Source organism: Gymnoscopelus microlampas, assembly GCF_963454915.1.
Source record: "Gymnoscopelus microlampas genome assembly, chromosome: 6".
NCBI lineage: Eukaryota > Metazoa > Chordata > Actinopteri > Myctophiformes > Myctophidae > Gymnoscopelus > Gymnoscopelus microlampas.
The window spans coordinates 2,157,169-2,181,165 of record NC_139943.1 but is presented as its reverse complement, the minus strand read 5'-3'; the positions used below and the strand labels follow the sequence as shown (position 1 = coordinate 2,181,165).

Genomic DNA, 23,997 nt, shown 5'->3' with positions numbered 1-23,997 from the left:
GGTTTTGAACGTGACAATGACATAAATGAGACGGAACTCTCTCTGGTCTTACCCGTGAACCCCGGCGTGGCGGCGGCCATCTTGCGGGCTAACCCGTCTCTGTCCATATTGGGGTCTATTTTGATTGGTCGTAAATGGACTTTGAAAATGGAAGCTCTGCCCTTGATGTCAGGTGGACCTGTAGGAAAGAACATTGTAAGCAGATGGTGGATTCTATCTATCTATCTATCTATCTATCCACACACACACACAGTATTTGAAAAAAAATGTCAATATATTGATCTACTATCCGGTGTCGTCATGTACTGTCTCAACAAAATGTCAAACCTTTATGGAGTTGTTTAATTTTAACACATCGGGTGCCGTTCACGGTCTGAACCGTGAGTTCAGTCTTTTTTCGTTTTTCTCCGCACGGGCGGGGCTAGAGCTAGCCCTGGGAGTACCCATTGTGATCCTAAGAAGGATAGGCCAAATGGATCACCGGAAACAAAAATATGGCTTCCATCCGCCTTCCTGTCTATTTCCTTCTTTGAAACGCCTATATCTCCGAATCCGTTTCCTGTGGTTAAAACCGGTCATGCGCGATGCGCGATCCCCCCCGTTGTAACTCGCAACTGAAATGTTATGGTTCCAGGCTGTAGCCAGGGTCATCGCTCAACATGAATGGATGCTTTTTTTTTTTACGTGGATTTGCTCGTCGCGGAGTCTACAGATTTAAACAGTAAAGCGCAGTCAATGGGGAGAATGCTGGCACCCAACGTAAGTTGTTATGAAAAAATGCTGGCACCCGATGTGTTAAGTGTTGATTTGAGTGACATTGGATTCAAATGAGCTAAATATCGTCTCTGTCGGGTGGAAACCTCACATCACGTCCAAAACTGTTACTTTTCAGGATTTAGATTCATAAATAGCAAAAGTAGCAGAGCTTGTAGATCTGCTACTTTTGAGTGACGCTGTAGCATGATCAAGTAGGGCATTCATTTACGGAAAAAACACAAAAGGTTAGAATATGGACATAAGAGGTTCCTGCGCGACAGCGATGATATACAGGTCAACATGGCAATGTTTTTAGACATGAATGTTTAACCCATTAAGACCTGGATCTGTGTCATTTTTAGATTTGAGCTAAAAAGCATTATTTTACACTTTGGGCTATTCAAAAATAGCAGATCTACAAGCTCATAGCGCGGCACCGAGTGCCGCGCTACGAGCTTGTAGATCTGCTATTTTTGAAAATTCGTGAAAATGTGTGAAAATCTTTGAATATAAATATTTTTAAAGCGAACATTTTGAACTCAAATCTTTGCTTCATGGGGGGGTCCCTGGAACAAAACATTTTGATGGGGGTCGGCGGCCAAATACATATAATTGTGGGGGTCCTTGACATGAAAAAGATTGAGCACCACTGATATAGAAACATAGGTTTTTCAGAATACTGTTGAGATTTAGGAGACATGTAGAATCCGCTTCAGGTCTCAATGGGTTAACATGAAGGAGGTACGCCCGGTACGGTACCTATGAAGATCTGCCGGTCAAACCGTCCTGGTCTCATGAGAGCGGGATCCAAGATGTCTGGCCTGTTGGTTCCAGCCAGAACCACCACGTTAGTGACCGTATTAAACCCTGCAAAACAACAACGGGACAGTTACTACTCAACATTCTAAATATATTACACTTCTCTTATGACAGTAGAAATCACATAGAATGAATGACATTAATTACAGCATTGGTTCTCAAAGTGGGGTCCGGGGACCCCCAGGGGTCCTTGAGGGAGTTCCAGGGGGTCCCCAGCCAAATGATAGATTAGGCACCAAATGGACCCTTATGGGTCTGTAACTCTGAGAGTGTACAAATGGAACCAAATGGACCCTATCGGGTCCATTTGGTTCCATTTGTACGCTCTCAGAGTTAAATTGACATAGATTTTACAAAATAAATTGGGGTCCAAGTGATATAAATGACATTAAATGGGGGTCCGTAGCCCTAATGCATGTCAAACTGGGGGTCCTTGAAATTAAAATGGTTGAGAATCAATGCTAGAGCCCCTTCTCTTATGGGGTCCCTGGCATATATTTGAAATGGGGGTCCGCGGGCTAATAAGTGTCAATTTGGGGGTCCTTGGCATGAAAAAGTTTGAGAACCGCTGAATTACAGTGCTGTTCTAAGGAGCCAGCACCTTGTTTGAGAGTAAAAAAAAAGAAAGTGCATTATTTGATTTAAATGGAATACATGTTTTAGTGTTTCTGTTGAGATACTGAAACACACATGTGCTCCCTGCTGGATATGTGCCTTGCCTTCACTGCACTGGCTCCACCTTTCCTCTGTTCATCTCAACAAAGATATAACATAACACAGACATTTGGAATATTTTACATATTGTACATAAATCACAAATCTTGTATGGGAGACCGTGGCACAAACCATTTTCAGATTGGGGGGGGGGGGGGGGGGGGGGGGGTCCGCAGCCAAATACATATTAATTCAGGGGTCCCTGACATGGAGAAGTTTGAGAACCACTTGTTCTATAGACCATTGGTTCTCAAAGTGGGGTCCGGGGACCCCCAGGGGTACTTGAGGGGGTTCCAGGGGGTCCCCATGTTAAATGATGGATAGGAACCAAATGGACCCGTATGGGTCTGTAATTCATAGACTTTGACAGCACTGTCATCAGTGTATGTTGGATTAATGTGTGTTTTCAGACATTTAACCACTTAAACCATCAATACTTAGTCTGCTCTTTTTTTACCCCTCTACACCAAACCTCTTAGCCAAAAATAGCCGATCTACAAGCTCACAACGGCTCGCAGCGCGAGCCGTTTGAGCTTGTGCAATAGATCTGCTATTTTTGGCTAATGTTCCACCCAGAATAGGGATGCTAGGGTTCGAGTGGTTAATGTAAAAAAACATGATCCTATCACACAAAGATCTGGCGGCCCCCCTGTAGTAACTCTGAGGACCCCCGAGGGGTCCCGGACCCCCTGTTGAAGACACCTGTTCTAGATGGCTGGTCACTTTGGCACCACACCTTAACCCATTGATACTGGAACGCATCTGTGTCACTTTAGACGTCTTTGGCTATTCAAAAATAGCAGATCTACAAGCTCATAGCGCGGCACCGAGTGCCGCGCTATGAGCTTGTAGATCTGCTATTTTTGAAAAATCGTGAAAATTATTTTTTTATATTCTTTTCCGAAAATTGTTAGGATTTTGATTTTTTTAGACGCGGCCTCAGGTCTTAATGGGTTAAAAAACGTGACGATTGAAAAAGAGCAACGTCAGCAAAGTGATGACCTCACCGTCCATCTCAACCAGCAGCTGGTTGAGCGTGTTCTCCTGTTCACTCTGACCTCCAAAGTTCCCTCCTCCTCTCTTACGTCCCACCGCGTCGATCTCATCGATGAAGAGGATGCAAGGGGCGTTCTTCCTCGCCATGGCAAACATGTCCCTGACCTTATAAGGCATGGTTAATAGTACAAACAAAAGAATAAGAATCACAACTCCCACAATCATGATAAAGACTTAATAATACTTAATAATACTAAATTATGACACTTTCAAACACAAAAGTTACAATGTTCTTCACTCAGGAAATGGTAAAGGTAGAAAAAAAACAATGAAAAACAACCATCAAACTCATCAACACTCAATTAAATAACTAGGAAAGTAAACTAGCAAATAAGAAAAGCAAAGAAAAAAAGGGATACAATCTGGTAAAAAGGAAGAAAAAGAAAACAACAACAAAGCAGAAGCAGCTTCATAAAGGTACCGGTAAGTCAAATAAATATTCATTAAATGAACTGATTTATACATTTAGTTTGCTTATCGGAACACTAACAAGTGGGCTGGAACATGTCATTCTGTTATAAGGATAATTCCTTTCCTTTTAACAGGTCGTTCATGAAAGTCCTTGCGGTCTTGTTTCCAATGAGAACCTGTGAGCAATTAGGGGTTAAGAGTCTTGCTCAGGGACAAATTTCATTTCATCGACACATATGCTGACCTGGCCTGGAATCGAACCTGGGCCAACCAGGGCCTCTGGCTCCCTAGGCGGGCTCACTAACCACTCTAAATCTCTTTTTGCCAAAATTAGCAGATCTGCTATTTTTGGCAAATGATCCACCGCAGACTATGGATGCTGGGGCTCAAGTGGTTAACAAAAGTAAATCGCAATATTTTGGTCACAATAATCGTGACATGAAATTTTCATATGGTCCCAGCCCTACCTAGCACCTGTCTAAATGTCATTTTTAACATTGTGGTGAAGAAAACAAGCCTAAGTAACAAAGACGTATGTATGAGTGGTGTGTCCTCCTCACCCTGGCTGGACCAACACCGACAAACATCTCCAGGAACTCGGAGCCGTTGACGGTGATGAAGGGCACGTTGGCCTCTCCGGCTGTGGCTTTGGCCAGCAGGGTCTTCCCCGTTCCTGGGGGTCCAGACAACACAGCTCCCTGTGGCGTGAACGGCAGCAAAATGGTTATGGTTATCTGATACCACTTTGGACGCTTAAATTAAATCACTGCTTCTCACACAAGGACCCCCCGGTTTGGTACGGATAAGGCCAGTGGTTCTCAATCTTTTCTGGATCAGGGCCTACGTGAAAATCTCCACCCATCTGACTACTTAACACGAAACTGGCTGGATTAGGCCATAGACCACAGAGAATGTTCAAATGGTACATATGGTACTTCAATGCATGACAAGCCTTCTCATCACCCGACAGGGGGGAGTTTCTCCAGTTGGACGTAGCGCGTGGTGGAAGGAACACGTTATTCCCTTTCACCAACCCCACCTAAGGGTATGGGTACTGATGACGCGGAGGAAGACACGCCCCCAGCGCCCAACAGCGTCCCCGGCGGGAATCGAATCCAGGACCTTCTAGCTGTGAGCCGACGGCGGGAATCGAACCCAGGACCTTCTAGCTGTGAGGCGACGGTGGGAATCGAACCCAGGACCTTCTAGCTGTGAGGCGACGGTGGGAATCGAACCCAGGACCTTCTAGCTGTGAGGCGACGGTGGGAATCGAACCCAGGACCTTCTAGCTGTGAGGCGACGGCGGGAATCGAACCCAGGACCATCTAGCTGTGAGGCGACAGCGCTACAGACTGCGTCACCGTGCCCCCAGCATCCCTATTCTTATCTGAGTAGAGTTCAGTGGGTTGCCAGGTTCAGATAAGAATAGCATCCCTATTCTTATCTGAACCTGGCAACCCACTGAACTCTACTCGCCCTCTCCAACCCTACACCCCCCCCTCACACACACACACACACACACACACACACACACACACACACACACACACACACACACACACACACACACACACACACACACACACACACACACACACACACACACACACACACACACACACACACACACACCTCTCCTCCCTGTTTCTGCACTTTGACTCTTTTTGCTCTAATACCATGTTTACATTGCCATTTGCACAGCTCTATCTGTATCTATGAATGAGTGTGTTTCTGTGTGCCTGTCCTCCTCGTATCTCAAGAACGGTACAACCTAGGCTGCTAATCCAGCCTGGCAGCGTGTTGCGGGTTCAAATCCCGATCCCGACAACCTTTGATGCGTGTCACCCCCCCTCCCCATTCTCTCTCCCCATTTCCTGTCAGTCTACCGTATATCTATCAATAGAGGCAGAAAAAGACAAAACGTTTTAAAAAAGGAACCGTACGACCGATGGACATCAGACTTGGCGTGTGTATCGCCCCAATGGCTTCCGCGTTAAACGGTGTAAACATGTGCGTGTGCATTTTCAGAGCATGTTTATTTTAATGATCAATCAATCGATTGTGTTCCGGCTTGGATCAACGGAACTACCATATACTTTAAATTCCTATTTATCCCTATCACAATGAAAATTTTCAAGCTTTTAGCGAAAAAAAAAAGATTTTTTAAAATGTTTTTTACATCAATGTTTTCATATTAACACATCGGGTGCCAGCATTTTTTCATAACAACTTACCGTGGGTGCCAGCATTCTCCCCATTGACTGTGCTTTGCTGTTTAAAGTTTCCGCGTGCGTTACAAGCAAATCCACGCAAAAAAAAGCATCGATTCATGTTCTGCCATGAGCCTGGCTACAGACTGGAACCATAACATTCCCCTCGCGGGTTACAACGGGGGGGAGATCGCGCATCGCGCATGACCGGTTTTCCCCACAGGAAACAGATACTTTTCAGATACTTTTACTTAAGTATAATATCTGAGTACTTCTTCCACCACTGACCTTTGGGATCTTGGCCCCCAGGTCCTGGTACTGCTGGGGGTTCTTCAGGAAGTTGACGAACTCCAGGATCTCCAGCTTGGCCTCCTCGCAGCCGGCCACGTCCTTGAACTTGACCTCGATGTTGTCCTTCATCATCTTGGCCGTGGACTCGCTCATGCTGAACGGCCCGCCCCTTCCGCCCCCGGCGCCTCCTCCCATTGGTCCCCGCCGCAGCGTGAAGAGCAGGAAGCCAATCACCAGCAAGGTGGGGATCATGCTCATCAAGAATGAGCTGTGGGAAAGGGAACGATGACAACACTAGATTAGGACTGCAAATATACATTATATTCGTCGCGATTATTCTATGGATTTCTTTTATTTTTGTTGGGGCGGTGTAAACCGCCCCCTATAAGTGAGGTTTGGACACTGACCAATCCCTGCACCGTGATTGGCCAATAGTCTACAACGCGGTCTACAACCCCTAACCCTTCCACAGTCTATGCAAATCTATACTTTTGCAAAGTCAGCCAATCACATTACAGCTAGTGTCATCACCACTAACTGTAATGTGATTGGCTGACTTTGCAAATTCAGGACTGTGATTGGCTAGCGAAACACATGACACATGTGCAGCCCTATGAATAGCAGGATGGACTTAAAAAAAACACATTTATGTTTTTTTTAAGTGAGTCATGTTGTGATGACCACACACCGCCCACTTCACACTGGGTGTGATTTTTATTAATTGAATAATCAAGTGCAATATATATATTTTTTAATATAGTGAAAATAGCCGATCAACAAGCAGAGCTTTAGAGCTAAAGATTCATACAATATGTGTCCTTGGTACAAGTCTCACATAGCCAGACAACTATTCCACAACCTCCGAATGTTATATATAGTCTGGAACTACACCTCCTGAATGTTATATAGAGTCTGAACTACACCTCCTGAATGTTATATAGAGTCTGAACTACACCTCCTGAATGTTATATAGAGTCTGAACTACACCTCCTGAATGTTATATAGAGTCTGAACTACACCTCCTGAATGTTATATAGAGTCTGAACTACACCTCCTGAATGTTATATAGAGTCTGAACTACACCTCCTGAATGTTATATAGAGTCTGAACTACACCTCCTGAATGTTATATAGAGTCTGAACTACACCTCCTGAATGTTATATAGAGTCTGAACTACACCTCCTGAATGTTATATAGAGTCTGAACTACACCTCCTGAATGTTATATAGTCTGAACTACACCTCCTGAATGTTATATAGAGTCTGAACTACACCTCCTGAATGTTATATAGAGTCTGAACTACACCTCCTGAATGTTATATAGAGTCTGAACTACACCTCCTGAATGTTATATAGTCTGAACTACACCTCCTGAATGTTATATAGAGTCTGAACTACACCTCCTGAATGTTATATAGAGTCTGAACTACACCTCCTGAATGTTATATAGAGTCTGAACTACACCTCCTGAATGTTATATAGAGTCTGAACTACACCTCCTGAATGTTATATAGAGTCTGAACTACACCTCCTGAATGTTATATAGAGTCTGAACTACACCTCCTGAATGTTATATAGTCTGAACTACACCTCCTGAATGTTATATAGAGTCTGAACTACACCTCCTGAATGTTATATAGAGTCTGAACTACACCTCCTGAATGTTATATAGAGTCTGAACTACACCTCCTGAATGTTATATAGAGTCTGAACTACACCTCCTGAATGTTATATAGAGTCTGAACTACACCTCCTGAATGTTATATAGAGTCTGAACTACACCTCCTGAATGTTATATAGTCTGAACTACACCTCCTGAATGTTATATAGAGTCTGAACTACACCTCCTGAATGTTATATAGAGTCTGAACTACACCTCCTGAATGTTATATAGAGTCTGAACTACACCTCCTGAATGTTATATAGAGTCTGAACTACACCTCCTGAATGTTATATAGAGTCTGAACTACACCTCCTGAATGTTATATAGAGTCTGAACTACACCTCCTGAATGTTATATAGAGTCTGAACTACACCTCCTGAATGTTATATAGAGTCTGGAACTACACCTCCTGAATGTTATATAGAGTCTGAACTACACCTCCTGAATGTTATATAGAGTCTGAACTACACCTCCTGAATGTTATATAGAGTCTGAACTACACCTCCTGAATGTTATATAGTCTGAACTACACCTCCTGAATGTTATATAGAGTCTGAACTACACCTCCTGAATGTTATATAGAGTCTGAACTACACCTCCTGAATGTTATATAGAGTCTGAACTACACCTCCTGAATGTTATATAGAGTCTGAACTACACCTCCTGAATGTTATATAGAGTCTGAACTACACCTCCTGAATGTTATATAGAGTCTGAACTACACCTCCTGAATGTTATATAGAGTCTGAACTACACCTCCTGAATGTTATATAGAGTCTGGAACTACACCTCCTGAATGTTATATAGAGTCTGAACTACACCTCCTGAATGTTATATAGAGTCTGGAACTACACCTCCTGAATGTTATATAGAGTCTGAACTACACCTCCTGAATGTTATATAGAGTCTGAACTACACCTCCTGAATGTTATATAGAGTCTGAACTACACCTCCTGAATGTTATATAGTCTGAACTACACCTCCTGAATGTTATATAGAGTCTGAACTACACCTCCTGAATGTTATATAGAGTCTGAACTACACCTCCTGAATGTTATATAGAGTCTGAACTACACCTCCTGAATGTTATATAGAGTCTGAACTACACCTCCTGAATGTTATATAGAGTCTGAACTACACCTCCTGAATGTTATATAGAGTCTGAACTACACCTCCTGAATGTTATATAGAGTCTGAACTACACCTCCTGAATGTTATATAGAGTCTGGAACTACACCTCCTGAATGTTATATAGAGTCTGAACTACACCTCCTGAATGTTATATAGAGTCTGAACTACACCTCCTGAATGTTATATAGAGTCTGAACTACACCTCCTGAATGTTATATAGTCTGAACTACACCTCCTGAATGTTATATAGAGTCTGAACTACACCTCCTGAATGTTATATAGAGTCTGAACTACACCTCCTGAATGTTATATAGAGTCTGAACTACACCTCCTGAATGTTATATAGAGTCTGAACTACACCTCCTGAATGTTATATAGAGTCTGAACTACACCTCCTGAATGTTATATAGAGTCTGAACTACACCTCCTGAATGTTATATAGAGTCTGAACTACACCTCCTGAATGTTATATAGAGTCTGGAACTACACCTCCTGAATGTTATATAGAGTCTGAACTACACCTCCTGAATGTTATATAGAGTCTGGAACTACACCTCCTGAATGTTATATAGAGTCTGAACTACACCTCCTGAATGTTATATAGAGTCTGAACTACACCTCCTGAATGTTATATAGAGTCTGAACTACACCTCCTGAAATCCGAGAGAGGAAACTGGCAATTCCGTTCACTAAAATATATTTTAAAATATCTTTACATTTTATCTTTTAATTTCCATTTCTGCTAAACAGCAAGCTATATACAGTGTACTTAGATGATTTTGATTAGGATAAATTTGCGCGACTGTAAAGACAAAACAGAACTTTATATTCTAATCATCAGAGCTTCCGAGTCCCAGACTGTATGACAGGAAACATGTGAACATTGTGGGAGGCAACAGTCTGGCCACGTGAAACTTGGTACAGAAGCAAACTATTATTTCCTGTTTATATAATTTGACATTATCTTTGAGAAATGGGAATATGCTCCTCGCTCAGTGAAGTGTCATTTTCAAGCGACATCAATTACTTATGACATCATCGCTACACAGCTCTATCACTGGATGCTGTATTTCTCTCTAAAGTTATTGCTACACTTATGTATTTATTTAGTTTAATTAATTTCCTTCCACAGAACATGACAGATGTGAAAATAAAATGGGAAATATCCTGAGAGAATCATTAGGCGATTCCTCTAAGTGCACTGAAGTACTTAAGGCTGTAACACCTGGCCCCTCAGACAGAATTATCATCACTGAAGAGGATGTCAGGAAAGTGTTTCGGTGTACTAACACAAGGAAAGCTAATGGGCCGGACGAGTGCAGTGCTTTTCTCCTCAAAAACTTTGCATCTGAGTTGGCTCCTGTGTGGCAACCAATATTTCAAACCTCTGTCGACACACACATAATTCCTCTGTGTTGGAACCTCACACATAAAACCATTACCCAAAATCCAATGTCCAAAAGAACATAAGGATTATAGACCCATAGCTCTCACTTCAGTGACCATGAAATCACTGGAAAGAATACTGTTGCAACATCTTGCAAGTATAACTAAAGACAAATTTGACCCCTGTCAGTTTGCTTATAAGAAAGGTTGCGGTACAGAGGATGCGGTTGTCACACTGGTCCACTTCATTACAAAACACCTAGATAAGTCTAATAAGAATCATGCAAGGGTGCTGTTCTTAGACTTCTCTTCAGCCTTCAATACAATACAGTCTGATATTCTGGTGTCAAAGATGGTACAGTTGGAACTGAATCCATACTTAATTCACTGGTATGCTTCCTTCCTTACTAACAGAGTACAGAGGGTGAAAGTGAACAAAACCCTCTCCTCAGCATTAATCACTAATGTTGGTGCTCCCCAGGGTTGTGTAAGCTCAGCTGTACTTTTCACCCTTTATACTGACAGCTGTAGTACTGAGAAATGTCTGTCTGAGTGTCGCACTGACAAGCCAGCCCAATACATTCTAAAGTACTCTGATGATACAGTTTTGATTTCTCTTTTGGATAGTTCCAGTGATCCTGGACTGCACCAACACAGAGTAAATAAGGTGGTGGAGTGGAGTGATAACAACGCTCTTATCATTAACACAAAAAAGACAGAAGAGATTGTTTTTGGTGCTCCACTAGAGATACACAGATCCCCCATTACTATTCATAGTGAACAGATCAACCAGGTATGTTCGTGTACATACCTACAGTAGGAGTAGTAATTGACCACCTTTTGTCATGGAAAGACCAGATTGAATCAGTGGGTAAGAAGACAAAACAAAGAGTCTATTTCCTTCGCCGTCTGAGATCTTTTGGTGCTAGTAGACAGATTCTTCTTTTGTTTTTCACTTCTGTTATTATGAGTGCCCTGCAGTACTGTAGAACCACCTATTATGGATGTTATTATGAGTGTCCTGCAGTTCTGTAGAACCACCTGGTATAGATGTTATTATGAGTGTCCTGCAGTACTGTAGTACCACCTGGTATGGATGTCTGTCTGTAGCTTTAATGTCACAATTGCTGCAGCAAGTGAACATTTGTTCAAAGATTGTTGGACAACCACTTCAGAGGCTCTATACATCTACGTATAATAATAGTATAAGAGGCTCTATACATCTACGTATGATAACAGTATGATAAGAGGCTCTATACATCTACGTATAATAATAGTATAAGAGGCTCTATACATCTACGTATAATGACAGTATGATAAGGTTGGCCAGGAATATCACTTCAAACACTAGCCATGCTTTGTATGGAGAATATAGGTTTCTGCCTTCAGGAAGGAGATACAGTGTTCCTACATACAATAAGGTCAAACTGAAGAGGTCCTTTGTCCATCAGACCACATTGAGGCTTAATCAGGAGTTATAAGCCAGGTGTAGGCTGAGTGGTGGACATTGCTCTTGTCTTTGTATGTCTTTATGTATGTATTTTGTATTTTGTTGTTTTCTTGTGTCATGTCAAATGTGTGTACTGTTATATGTTGCATACATGGCTGTTTCTGGGTCGCAAGACAAATTTCAGTGCAAACTGACAATAAAGTATTATCGTATCGTATCGTAGTAATTGAGCTGTTTGACATGCATCCTCTCACAGATCCACCCAGGCACAACAACCCACAGGATTGTCTAAACAGTAACTTTTGTTTACATCATTTGACATCAACACAGACTTAGGGGGCGTGTTCACAGAGAACGTTTTTTTTAGATGCCAACGCCTTTCCGCCGTGCATTTCTAGGGTCATTTTTTCAAGCATGGAAACGATTATGACAAGTATAATTATAATAACCAAAAGGATTATGAGGACATGATTGTGATTATCTCAAATAATTGCGATCAGGTGATTATGTTGTAATTGACAGGCCTAATAGAGAGAAGAGACAGGCTACACACCCATCACTCTAGAGCAGTGGTTCTCAAACCTTTTCATGTCAGGGACCCCCAAATTGACACTCATTAGCCCACGGACCCCCATTTGAAAAGATATGCCAGGGACCCCCATAAGAGAAGATTTTTACGGCTCTAGCAGTGATTTTCAACCATTTTAATTTCAAGGACCCCCATTTTGACATGCATTAAGGCTACGGACCCCCCAGTCAATGGCATTTCTATCTCTGGGACCCCAATTTATATTGTAAAACCAATGTAAATTTAACTCTGAGAGTGTACAAATGGAACCATTTCATACACTCTCTGAGTTACACACCCATAAGGGTCCATTTGGTTCCTAACTATCATTTAGCTGGGGACCCCCTGGAACTCCCTCAAGTACCCCTGGGGGTACCCAGACCCCACTTTGAGAACCAATGCTCTAGAGACAGGCACAAAGAGAGAGAGAGAAGAGAGGCTACACACCCATCGCTCTCAGAGCTGTAGACTACAGCTGCTCTGTGTGAAGGCTCCAGGCCCAGCTCCATGTGGGCCGCCTCCAGGTTACGCTCAAACGTGTCCACGCTCCCTATGTTGAACCACACATAGCTCTGTGGGGGAGGAGAGAATAACAGAGAACAGTGTCAGAACAAGCAAGTTGTTTAAGAAAACTCACTAAATAAAGCCTGAAACTTATTTTGCACTGCAGTCCTTAGGATTAAGGCAGTGGTTCTCAACCTCCTGAACTCCCAAGGACCCCCCCCCCCCCCCCCCCCCCCAAGGAACCCTGAGGGCCCCTGAACATTGAGAACCAATAATGTACAGATAGCTAGGTAAATTACAGTATGTATGGTATAGGTTTGTAATTAGACATAATATGCAGAATTGTATTACATATTTATCATACATACATGCAGTGTATTCACATTCTTAAATGGCTTCTCTTAACCACCAAATGCTTTCCATATGGTCTGCCTAATATAATATAATAGTTTCCTTAGAGGTTTTACTTTATGTTCATTTGACTTTTATTGTTTCATTGCAATATGTTTCTTTGTTATTTTTGTTTTGTTTCTTCTTCTATGACATGTCTATATTCATGTTTGATTTGTAATAGATGTGTATATTCCACATTGATGTAATTTTATCCTATGATTGTACAAATATTCCCGGAGAATGCCACTTCTCAAGTCCCTGGGTTTTTTTAGGCATTCTCCTCCACATTTTTACTGAATATTTGTGTATCATTTTAAAATCCTCTTGTAAGTGAAAATAAACAAACAAACAAACACAGAATTATATTTATATTTGCAAGAAAAAGCTACACATTTAACCCATTGATACCTGGAACGCATCTGTGTCACTTTAGATGTCTTTGGCTATTCAAAAATAGCAGATATACAAGCTCATAGCGCGGCACCGAGTGCCGCGCTATGAGCTTGTAGATCAGCTATTTTTGAAAATTTGTGAAAATTATTTTTTTATATTTTTTTCCGAACAATTGTTAGGATTTAGATTTTTTCATACGTGGCCTCAGGTCTTAATGGGTTAAATAATGAATTGTTAATCATGCATCCACACACCCCGTCTGAGGCGTCAGCTCCTGGCACCGTAATGACTCGTACATACTGTTTGTTGACAACCTCCAAACGGTCAACCTAGTAAAACAACAGTATGTAGGAAAGAAAACACACACATTAACAACATACCATTACCATATCATTACATACTGTAGCTATTATACATACGTATGATAGTATAAGTTAATTGCATGTTTTGGTATGGTGTAAGAGCACATTTATAGTTATTAATTAGGATGAACCAACGACGAGGCAAATCTAACGACATATACAGTATGAATGGTGTTGAACCTCACGTCAAGAAGCTGAGAAAAAAGCCTGTCAAAGATCTCACACACTCTCTCACAGAAGTTACTAGTTTATTTATTTTATCCTGAAACTGAGTGGATTCTTCAACATTTGTCTAATGGATTTTTTTTTTCTTGATTTATGCTATTTCATGTTCACCTACTTGCAGTACATTCTATCAGACCCTATCACATTTTTTGGGTAGCTTTTTTAACCATTTAAACTCTATATTTTCTGTTCTGGCCCCACAGTGGTGGAATGAACTTCCCACTGATGTCAGGACAGCAGAGTCACTGCCCATCTTTCGCCGCAGGCTGAAAACCCACCTCTTCAGGAAACACTACCCTTCCTCTTTGCCTAGCCTACTTGTTGTTAACTAGTTGTAGGAACTATTGTTGTATTGTTGTATTGGATCTATTAGCTCGTGCTCATTTGATTTGGCTATTTTATCTCATGTGTTTATGAAAGTAGATAGCTGATATATTGCACTTTTACCTTAGCGCTAGGTATACTCTTGGTTGCTTGTTTTTACAGGAAATGCACTTAAGACCTCTGGTGATTAGTAGTTTCGTTCCCTACCTATGTTGAATGCACTTATTGTAAGTCGCTTTGGATAAAAGCGTCTGCTAAATGACTGTAATGTAATGTAATCTAATATATACTTTGTTGTCTGTGATCCCCCAGGGGTCTGTACTTGATCCCCTCCTTTTTCCCCCTTCTACAACATATCTCTTCAGCGAGCATATCGGATCTACAAGCTCGCAAAAGGTTGCAAGCTTGTGGATCTGCTACTTTCACTGAATGCTTGCCTATGACAGGTCCAGATTAGGGAGGCCAGGGTTCACGTGGATAATCCCATTCTTACCATGCCTCTGCCCAGGTAGCGATGCACAAAGTCCTTCCAGGTAATCTCCCTGCCGGTGTCTCTGAAGTACAAGTAGAGGAAAGAAGACGAGATGCCTGCAGCAGCGATGGCCAGGTAGCGGAAATCCTTCTCATCCCATGGAAGATCACCCTGCACATGAGGAGACAAGGGGTCATTACAATCATTTTCAGAGAGAATATCTTCAGATGGAGGTCCGCACTCCACAGACAAATACATATTAATTTGGGGGTGCTAGTTAAGACATGAAAATGTTTGAGAACCACTGGTTTAACAACACTGAAACGAGCCCAAAAAACGCTTGCACCAACTACCAATATTTACAAGAGACTTTAAAGAAGAACAAGCCCAAATTGGCTCATGATAAGCAGACTTGGCAACATTGACCTGTATCGATCCATCTTGCTGTGATCACTGCCTTAGAGCTGATTGATTGATTGATTGATGTACTTTATTTAGTAAGACATGAGAACAACAGTACATGGAAGTACAAATTCACAATACGAGGTCTACTAAACTGGAAGACTCATAAAAGCACTGAGCTTGTTTCAAATGAGTTCCCCATGCACACAAATCATGGTGACATATAAGAGACAGACAGTTATACACAACTACTATAGAATGTCATACAATCAGTTTACAGGTTACTGGTATAAAGAGTGAGAAATATGTACAAAAGAAGAAGGAGAGGGGGGGGGGGTAGGTAAGGTTAGGACTTAGACAGGGGCCATTTTCCAATTGCAGCCTCCTGAAGGTGTATCTTTAGGGCAGTTTTGAAGGAGAGTAGGGTTTTACACTCCTTTACTCCTTTTGGTAGGGCGTTCCACATTTTTGAGGAATAGCATGAGAACGAGTTACTTCCCTTTGTTGAGCCAAACAAGGTTTGTGGAGCTGCCTCTGGTATTGTGATCATGGACATCATTAACATTTTGGAAGTATTTTGACAAATACAGGGGGATCCCAATGTTGTGATATATCTTGAAGACCAGGCCCATAGCAAGTTGCTGTACTCTGTCCTCAACCCTAAGCCATCCAATCCTATCAAAATGATCAGGGGTTAGATGGGTTTTGTAATTGAGGCCAAGAAGTAGCCTTACAAGTTTGTTTTGGGATGTTTGGAGCCTTGTTTTAAGGCCTTGGAGGTGTTGTGATACCATGAAGTACATGCATAATCGTAATGACCTTGTATGAGGGCCACTGCAAGAGTCTTCAGGGTATTCTTACTGACTTTACGATCAATACTCCGCAAATAGCGTGTTTTTTTGTGGACCGTTTTGATCGTTTTTTCAGCATTTTTGTCACCAGAGAGGTCAGCCTCCAAGATAGAGCCCAGGTAGGTAATTTCGTTTTTTCTTTTGATGATTTCATCACCCGCTTTGATCGTGAAGCTCTCTGCCTTTCTGAGGTTAGGAGTGGACCCAAAGAGGATGCATTCCGTTTTGCCCAGGTGTAATGAGAGCTTGTTGTCGGAGAGCCAGATGCAGATCTTGTTGAGTTCAGAGCTGAGAGTTTTCTCAACCTGCAGCCTGTCCCTGTCCGAGACTAGCAGGGCCGAGTCATCTGCGAACAGGAACAGGTTGCAGTCGCAGGCTGAAGACATGTCATTCACATATATCAGGAACAGTAAGGGTCCTAGTATACTTCCTTGGGGAACACCACAAGTCACTGGGAGGGGGGGGACTGGGTGCCGTTTACTTCCACCACTTGCTCCCTCCCTTCCAGGTAGGATCTCATCCAGTTCACTGACGTGTCATCAAAGCCTATTGCTTTGAGCTTTTTGATCATAATTGGGTGATTAACGGTGTCAAAAGCCTTCTGGAGGTCCAGCATGACCATGCCGCAATATTTACCCTTTTCGATCTCTTGTTTGATAGAGTCGTTCAAATAGAGAAGGCATGTGTCAGTGGAGTGGTTTGTTCTGAAGCCAGATTGGAATTTGTAGATTAGATTTTTCTACTACAAGATATCTGAAATTCTACCAGATTCTACTACAAGATATCTGAAACATAAAAGGTTCGACTGGAATACTTTTTTATCACCGTGGCATGAACGTCCAAGGAATTGCTTCTGGCCCGATTTTGCCAGAGAAATAAGCAACCAGGTCTATGAAAACAAGCCCAAAAGAAGCGACTATTTTCAAAGAAACATTTGGGGGGGGGGAAATTGTGGAATATTTTCCAAATCCACGCAAATCTTGCAAAACATATTTTCAGAAGTTGTTTGAGAACCACTGGTTTAAACAACATTAGGAAACAAACCCAAATAAGCAACTACACTTTAGAAAGCCCCAAAAGACGCAACCCGCAACTACCAATATTTAGACAAGCAACTTTACAGAAAAACAAGGCCAAAGTCGCTTATAATAAGCGGACATGGCAACACTGCTTCTGCGGTGTTTCATAGAGAGAGAGAGAGAGAGAGAGAGAGAGAGAGAGAGAGTCAAAATGAATTGGAATAAAAACAAGTGTATGCATTAGGTCGGGAGTGGATCACATTGTGGTGAAACATCTTGTAGTGTGATCCCACAGCGCCGATCAAGCGGGTAGTGTGAAACCTGCAACAATATATGACAGCACGATTTCAAGGAATAGCCTCTTGTAGTGTGAAATGCCTAACGATCAGATTACATTACTCCCCGACCACTTCAAATATCTGGTAGTGTGTAGAGGCTTTTACTGTAGGTGTTAGAATTGATGTGAGTGCGTGCATGTTAAAACACAACTAAAGCCTCATTTATACCTGGTTGCGCACCGGGTGTCACGCACAGAAAACATCTACATGCTTATAGATCAGTTATTTTCCGTGGGCTATTTTTTGAGTGGTGCCAACCACTCCTATATCTGACTTTGTCTGTGTGTCCGTCCGTATGTATGTATGTCCAATAAACAAACATTGATGACAACATCAATACGGGGCTCATCAAAGGCACCACTCTCTTCACACTGGGTGTGATTGTGTTGTATAGATCAGGCATTCCATGCTTCTGGTGAGATGGTTGACACATACCTTCTGCATGCGGCTCCACCAGTCTTTACCTCCTCCTCCTCCTCTCTTTCCTCCACCTGACCCCTTGCTCTTCCCATCTGCAGGTTACAACAAGTTTAGCTCAAAATGTAACTTTATCTGCACATTGAAGCAGGTCAATGACAACATCACAGGAAGAGAGGCAACTGGCACACAGGTGAGATGAAACAATCTCCCTACTACGGGATTATAATGAAATATCACCTACATAAACAAGACACAGACGAAAGCAAAATATGAACACATAAGGCTGGATAAATAGGCTCTATGCACAGCAGCCATATTGGAAAGAAATTGGGCCTCTTCCTTACTTCCTTCACGGGTTGTTACCAATGATACTAATGAAGGCTCTGTTCCATTCTGTTCAAACAGAGTCAGGGTGCTGATATTGTTGCATGTTGGCTCACTGGAAACACTCTGCTACACCAGTGGGTCTCAAAAAGTGTGGTCCAGGGTCCCTCAATGGTTCCTTGAGGGGGTTATAAATGGCCCCTTACGGGTGTGTAACTCTGAGAGTGTACAAATGGAACCAAATGGACCCGTAAGGGTCCATTTGGTTCCATTTGTACACTCTCAGAGTTATGGGGGTCCTTGAAATGAAAAGGTTTGAGAACCACTGTGCTACACTACACGGAACAGAGCCTTCATTAGTATCATGTGGTAAAACCTGTGAAGGCAGTAAGGAAGAGGCCCAATTTCTTTCCAACATGGCTGCTGTGCATAGGTACACAAAACAAGCCATGACTGTGCTCGAGGAAATCAGACCACCTGGTCTATTATGAACTATTATTATTATTATCTTATCATTATTGCTACTGTTTTACTGGTTTTATTTGGTTCCATTGTAAACATCCGGTAGCTCCTACTGTACCTTTTGGTGCCTCGCTGGAATAGAATCGTCCTCGAGCCGCGTAGCGTCCCTGGCAGTAGGACAAGAACTTTGATGGTGTGAGAGACACATTCTGAAAAACAACATGCATCCACAATTACATTATTTCCTTTGACAAACAAAAACTTTAATTCAAAGTGATCTTAAGACCTGGAACGTATCTGTGTCACTTTAGATTTCTTTGGCTATTCAAAAATAACAGATATACAAGCTCATAGCGCGGCACCGAGTGCCGCGCTATGAGCTTGTAGATCTGCTTTTTTTGAAAAATCTTGACTTTTTTTTTTTGAAAAAAATATTTTTTTAGAATGGCCTCAGGTCTTAACGGGTTAGCATTATTAGAGGATTATAATTTGGCTAGTGGAAGAGTGTAGGAAGACCTCCTTCCATCAACCACTGCAGCTTTTTGAGTTTGAAACAACGGCCACACCCTCTGCCTAAAGAAAAACCTGAAGACGATCCATTCATTTTTCTGTTAAAATGAATCGGAATGAAAACAAATGTATGAATCGCGGGTCTGGATCGCATCCTGGTGAAACGTCCTGCAGTGTGTGTGATCCCTTTGTTGGCCATCGATGGTATAGTGTGAAAACCACAGCGATATATATATGACAGACCATTTCAAGACAGAGACTCATGTAATGTGAAATACATAACGATCTGAGGACTCCCCGACCACTTTAGAAGTCCTGCAGTGTGTCGCTTCCTTAGGCAAGAAGCAATGACCTCCACCTACTATATGTCCTTACGTTACACAGGAGTGAGCATTACATTACAAAACAGAGAGCAGCTCTGTTAACCCCTGCATCCCTGTGATAATGATATATTATACATTATTATTATCATATATATATATATATATATATATATATATATATATATGCACTCGCAGTCTAAAACCTCCTCAACTCGCTCGTTCTGCTGTTGAACACTTCTCCATTCACATGAACCCATTAAGACGTGGAACGCATCTGTGTCATTTTTTGATTTGAGCTAAAAAGCATTCTTTTACACTTTGGCTATTCAAAAATAGCAGATCTACAAGCTCATATGAGCTTGTAGATCTGCTATTTTTGAAAAATCGTTATTTTTTTAGATTTGAGTTACAAAAGCGAACATTTGTAACTCAAATCTTTGCTTCTGGGGGATTCAACAGTTTTTTTGAAAAAACGTATGTCGCCATAATATTAGTGGTTCTTTTTGTCATGTCAAGGACCCCCAAAATGACATGTATTTGGCCAAGGACCCCCATCTCAAAATATGTTGTTCCAGGGACCCACCCAGAAGCAAAGATTCGAGTTCCAAATGTTCGCTTGAAAAAATATATATTCAAAGATTTGCACACATTTTTACGATTTCTCAAAAATAGCAGATCTACCAGTGCTTTTTAGCTCAAATCAAGAAGTGACACAGATGCGTCTCCAGGTCTTAAAGGGTAAGGCATATTATATTACTGTAGTACGTAACTGTTCCATGTGTTTACATAACAAAACAATACATACATGTTTAACCATCATTATCCTCTATACTACCAGCACTCATTGCCAGTGGAGTAGTGTGGTGGAGTACGGTTTACCCACAGAAACACATTGTTAATATTTTGGTGTTTTTCACTGTTTGTTTTGGTAGAGGGGATGATTTTGGGATACCAAAACCAGTGGTGGAAAAAGTACTCAGATATTTTACAAAAATACTCGGTTACAAGTAAAAGGCCTGTGTTCGAAATGTCACTTGAGTAAAAGTACAAAAGAATTGGCATCAAAATATACTTAAAGTACCAAAAGTAAAAGTACAAAAATGTTTGAAAATAGCAGATCTACAAGCTCACAACACGTCACCATGCGACGTGTTGTGAGCTTGTAGATCGGCTATTTTCAAATAGCCTAGGTATAGAATAGGGCTAAAGTGGTTAATGTATGTTTTATAAATGTAATAATGTATATCTGCAAAGTAACTAGTAACTAAAGTTTTCCAATAATTGTAGTGGACTAAAAGTATAATGTTTGCCTGAGATGTAGTGGAGTATAAGTAAAAGTACTGAAAATGGACATACTCCAGTAAAGTAAAAAATACCTAAACATTTTACATAAGTACAGTACTTGTACTTAGTAACTTGACCAAAACACACAATGAAAACAGCAAAAAAACAGCGAGAGAGCAAAGTATTTCTGCAGGTAAACATCACCACAGCACTTCAGTGGCCGATAACTGCTGCCAAAAGATGGAAATGACGGGTAAAACTTGTATTTATTGTTCTTTTATGTAAACACTAACAGAAGCACAGCCTGGGTAGGGTTACATGACGGTCAGACTTGTGACAACAGTGTTGTCACAACTACAACTAACGTTATAGACCAGTGGTTCTCAACCAGTGGTCCGGGGACCACCAGTGGTCCTTGAGGGGGTTCCAGGTGGTTCCCCAGCTAAATGATGGAGAGTTGGTAACCAAATGGACTCTTATAGATCTTTAACTCTTGAGAGTGTAAAATGAAACCAAATGGACCCTTACGGGTCCATTTGGTTTCATTTTACGCTCTCAAGAGTTAAATTATTGTTAAACATCTGCATCACTTAATTAAAGAATTGTTATTTTGATCAATATCTGCCTGTCATCTCTCCTATTGGTACCACATCAATACAGCATGGATGGAATTGTGGACAAAACCTTATCCCAACCATAACAAAACATTCTAAGTCTTGGGTCTGAGTTTGTTTTGCCTTTGAGACGGCTAGCCCGGTGATTCTCAACCTCTTTAATGTCAAGGACCCACCATTTGATACAATGTTTTATCTCTGGGACCCAAATCAAAGAACGTACTATATTGTTAGACATGATTGTTGGTCTGATATGGTCCGTCATTTTGCTTCCTATGTATTATAGGTGATTGGTTCTCAAAGCAGGGTCCTTGAGGGAGTTCCAGGGGGTCCCCAGCTAAATGATGGATAGTTAGGAACCAAATGGACCCTTATGGGTCTGTAACTCAGAGAGTGTACAAATGGAACCAAATGGACCCTTTGGTTCCATTTGTACACTCTCTGAGTTAAATTAACATTGATTTTAAAATATAAATTGGGGTCCCAGAGATATAAATGCCATTCAATGGGGGTCCGTTGAGAATCACTGCTAGTGCCGTACAAGTCTTCTCTTATGGGGGTCCCTAGCATATCTTTTCAAATGGGGGTCTGTGGGCTTAAATAAGAATCAATTTGGGGGTCCTTGACATGAGCAAGTTTGAGAACCACTGCTATAGGTAGCCTATTAGATAACAGTGAAACTATGATCAAAAGAGTCATTCTTGTACGTTCTCTAGTTATAATTCCTTGTACACGAACTATCAATAATTTATCTGGGGACCCCATGGACCCCTGTCTGGGGGGTCAATCAGTCTGGACCCCATCAGTGTTTTTGACAGCAAATTCTGATTTAGTCTTTTGAATAACACACCATTTAGTTTTAGTCCTATTATAGTCATCTGAAATGGTATAGTCTTAGTCTAGTCTAAGTCAAAGTCTTGGTCTTTTAGTCCATTGGTTCTCAAAGTAGGGTACGGGGACCACCAGGGGTACTTGAGGCGGTTCCAGGGGGTCCCCAGCTAAATGATGGATAGGAACCAAATGGACCCTTATGGTTCTGTAACTCTGAGAGTGTACAAATGGAACCAAATGGACCTGTTAGGGTCCATTTGGTTCCATTTGTACACTCTCAGAATTAAATTAACATTGATTTTATAATTATACATTCGGGTCCCAGAGGTATAAATGCCATTAAATGGGGGTCCGTAGCCCTAATACATGTCAAACTGGGGGGTCCTTGACATTAAAATGGTTGAGAATCACTGCTGGAAAGCCGTATAAATCTTCTCTTATGGGGGTCCCTGGCTTATCTTTTCAAATGGGGGTCCTCGCGGGCTAATAAGTGTCAATTTGGGGGTCCTTGACATGAAAAAGTTTGAGAACCACTGTAATGAACACTCAGTGGACCCCCTTATGCACGTTGAGAACCACTCACTGGGCCAGCCCACGTTAGCCTCAGGAAGCTAACTAACACTCATGACAGATGCAGAACTCTAAAAGCCAAAGTCTACAACATCAACAACAACAACAACAACAACAACAACAACAACAATCACACACTAAATGGCACAAAATAAAAAACGCATTTTTAACCCAGACTTCCACAACGTCTCCATCATGCAGCAGCACAGACAAAAGTTTGGAGAAAAAAATAAAATAAACCCCTTTCTATAAGTTACCGTGGTGGCGCAGCCTCCATGGCCGGGCATGGAGCTCCTTGAGGCGGCCGTGAAGCAGCATCGTCCCGCTGTCCTCCCCGCCGCGGTCAGCCTGAGCCGCACCGGCAGAGCGGCCGCCGCTGAGAGAAGCCCCATCATGAGAGACATTCACCCGGCTACTGCTGCTGCTGCTGCCCGCCGCCCAACACCCGCCGAGACCCGCCGAGACCCACCTTATAGAGTTATTTAATTAAGAGTTTGTTTTGTAACGTTTTCTTATGTTTCTCCTCTAGGAGTCTGTCTCCATTCAGCCTGAATGTGTTATTGAAGAGCTCAGTATGTAACAGCCCATAGGACATGTCATGAGAGGGTATACATGAAGACCCCAGAGGCTGCCTTTACATGTGCCTGATCAAATATTGACCGTTTTTCACGTTTATGTCGTTGACTTTGATGTACATTTTTATCAATGTTTCGTTAGAATACATCAACGAATACAATGTTGAGTCGTTTCAGCGTCGAGAAATAATAAAAAACGGTTTAAAAGATCTGTATTGCATGTGTGCGTTAAAGGGACAACTGTGTGGGGTCCTCATACTCCTCCTCCTCTGATTGGCTGAGAAAAGCTCCCCTTCCTTCCTCCGTGCCGCGTCAAGGAAGTTTATTTAAGGAAGGGACGCGCTGGA

At 41.8% G+C, this 23,997-nt stretch overlaps 1 protein-coding gene across 1 annotated transcript in view; it reads right to left on the bottom strand.

The window, feature by feature from the left end:
• LOC311047738 (mitochondrial inner membrane m-AAA protease component AFG3L1-like) overlaps window positions 1-23,615 on the bottom strand; it is a 33,829-nt gene extending 10,214 nt beyond the window's left edge. The window contains exons 1-11 of the mRNA XM_084060567.1: window positions 23,333-23,615; window positions 19,062-19,152; window positions 18,173-18,249; window positions 15,149-15,298; window positions 13,999-14,073; window positions 12,902-13,026; window positions 6,255-6,525; window positions 4,317-4,454; window positions 3,297-3,450; window positions 1,516-1,623; window positions 53-178 (exon numbers count right to left, since the gene is read on the bottom strand). Of these exons, the coding sequence (XP_083916693.1) occupies window positions 53-178; window positions 1,516-1,623; window positions 3,297-3,450; window positions 4,317-4,454; window positions 6,255-6,525; window positions 12,902-13,026; window positions 13,999-14,073; window positions 15,149-15,298; window positions 18,173-18,249; window positions 19,062-19,152; window positions 23,333-23,479 (1,462 nt within the window). The 5' untranslated portion in view covers window positions 23,480-23,615. The remainder of the gene's footprint in view (window positions 1-52; window positions 179-1,515; window positions 1,624-3,296; window positions 3,451-4,316; window positions 4,455-6,254; window positions 6,526-12,901; window positions 13,027-13,998; window positions 14,074-15,148; window positions 15,299-18,172; window positions 18,250-19,061; window positions 19,153-23,332) is intronic.
• Between the last annotated feature and the right edge of the window lie 382 nt (window positions 23,616-23,997).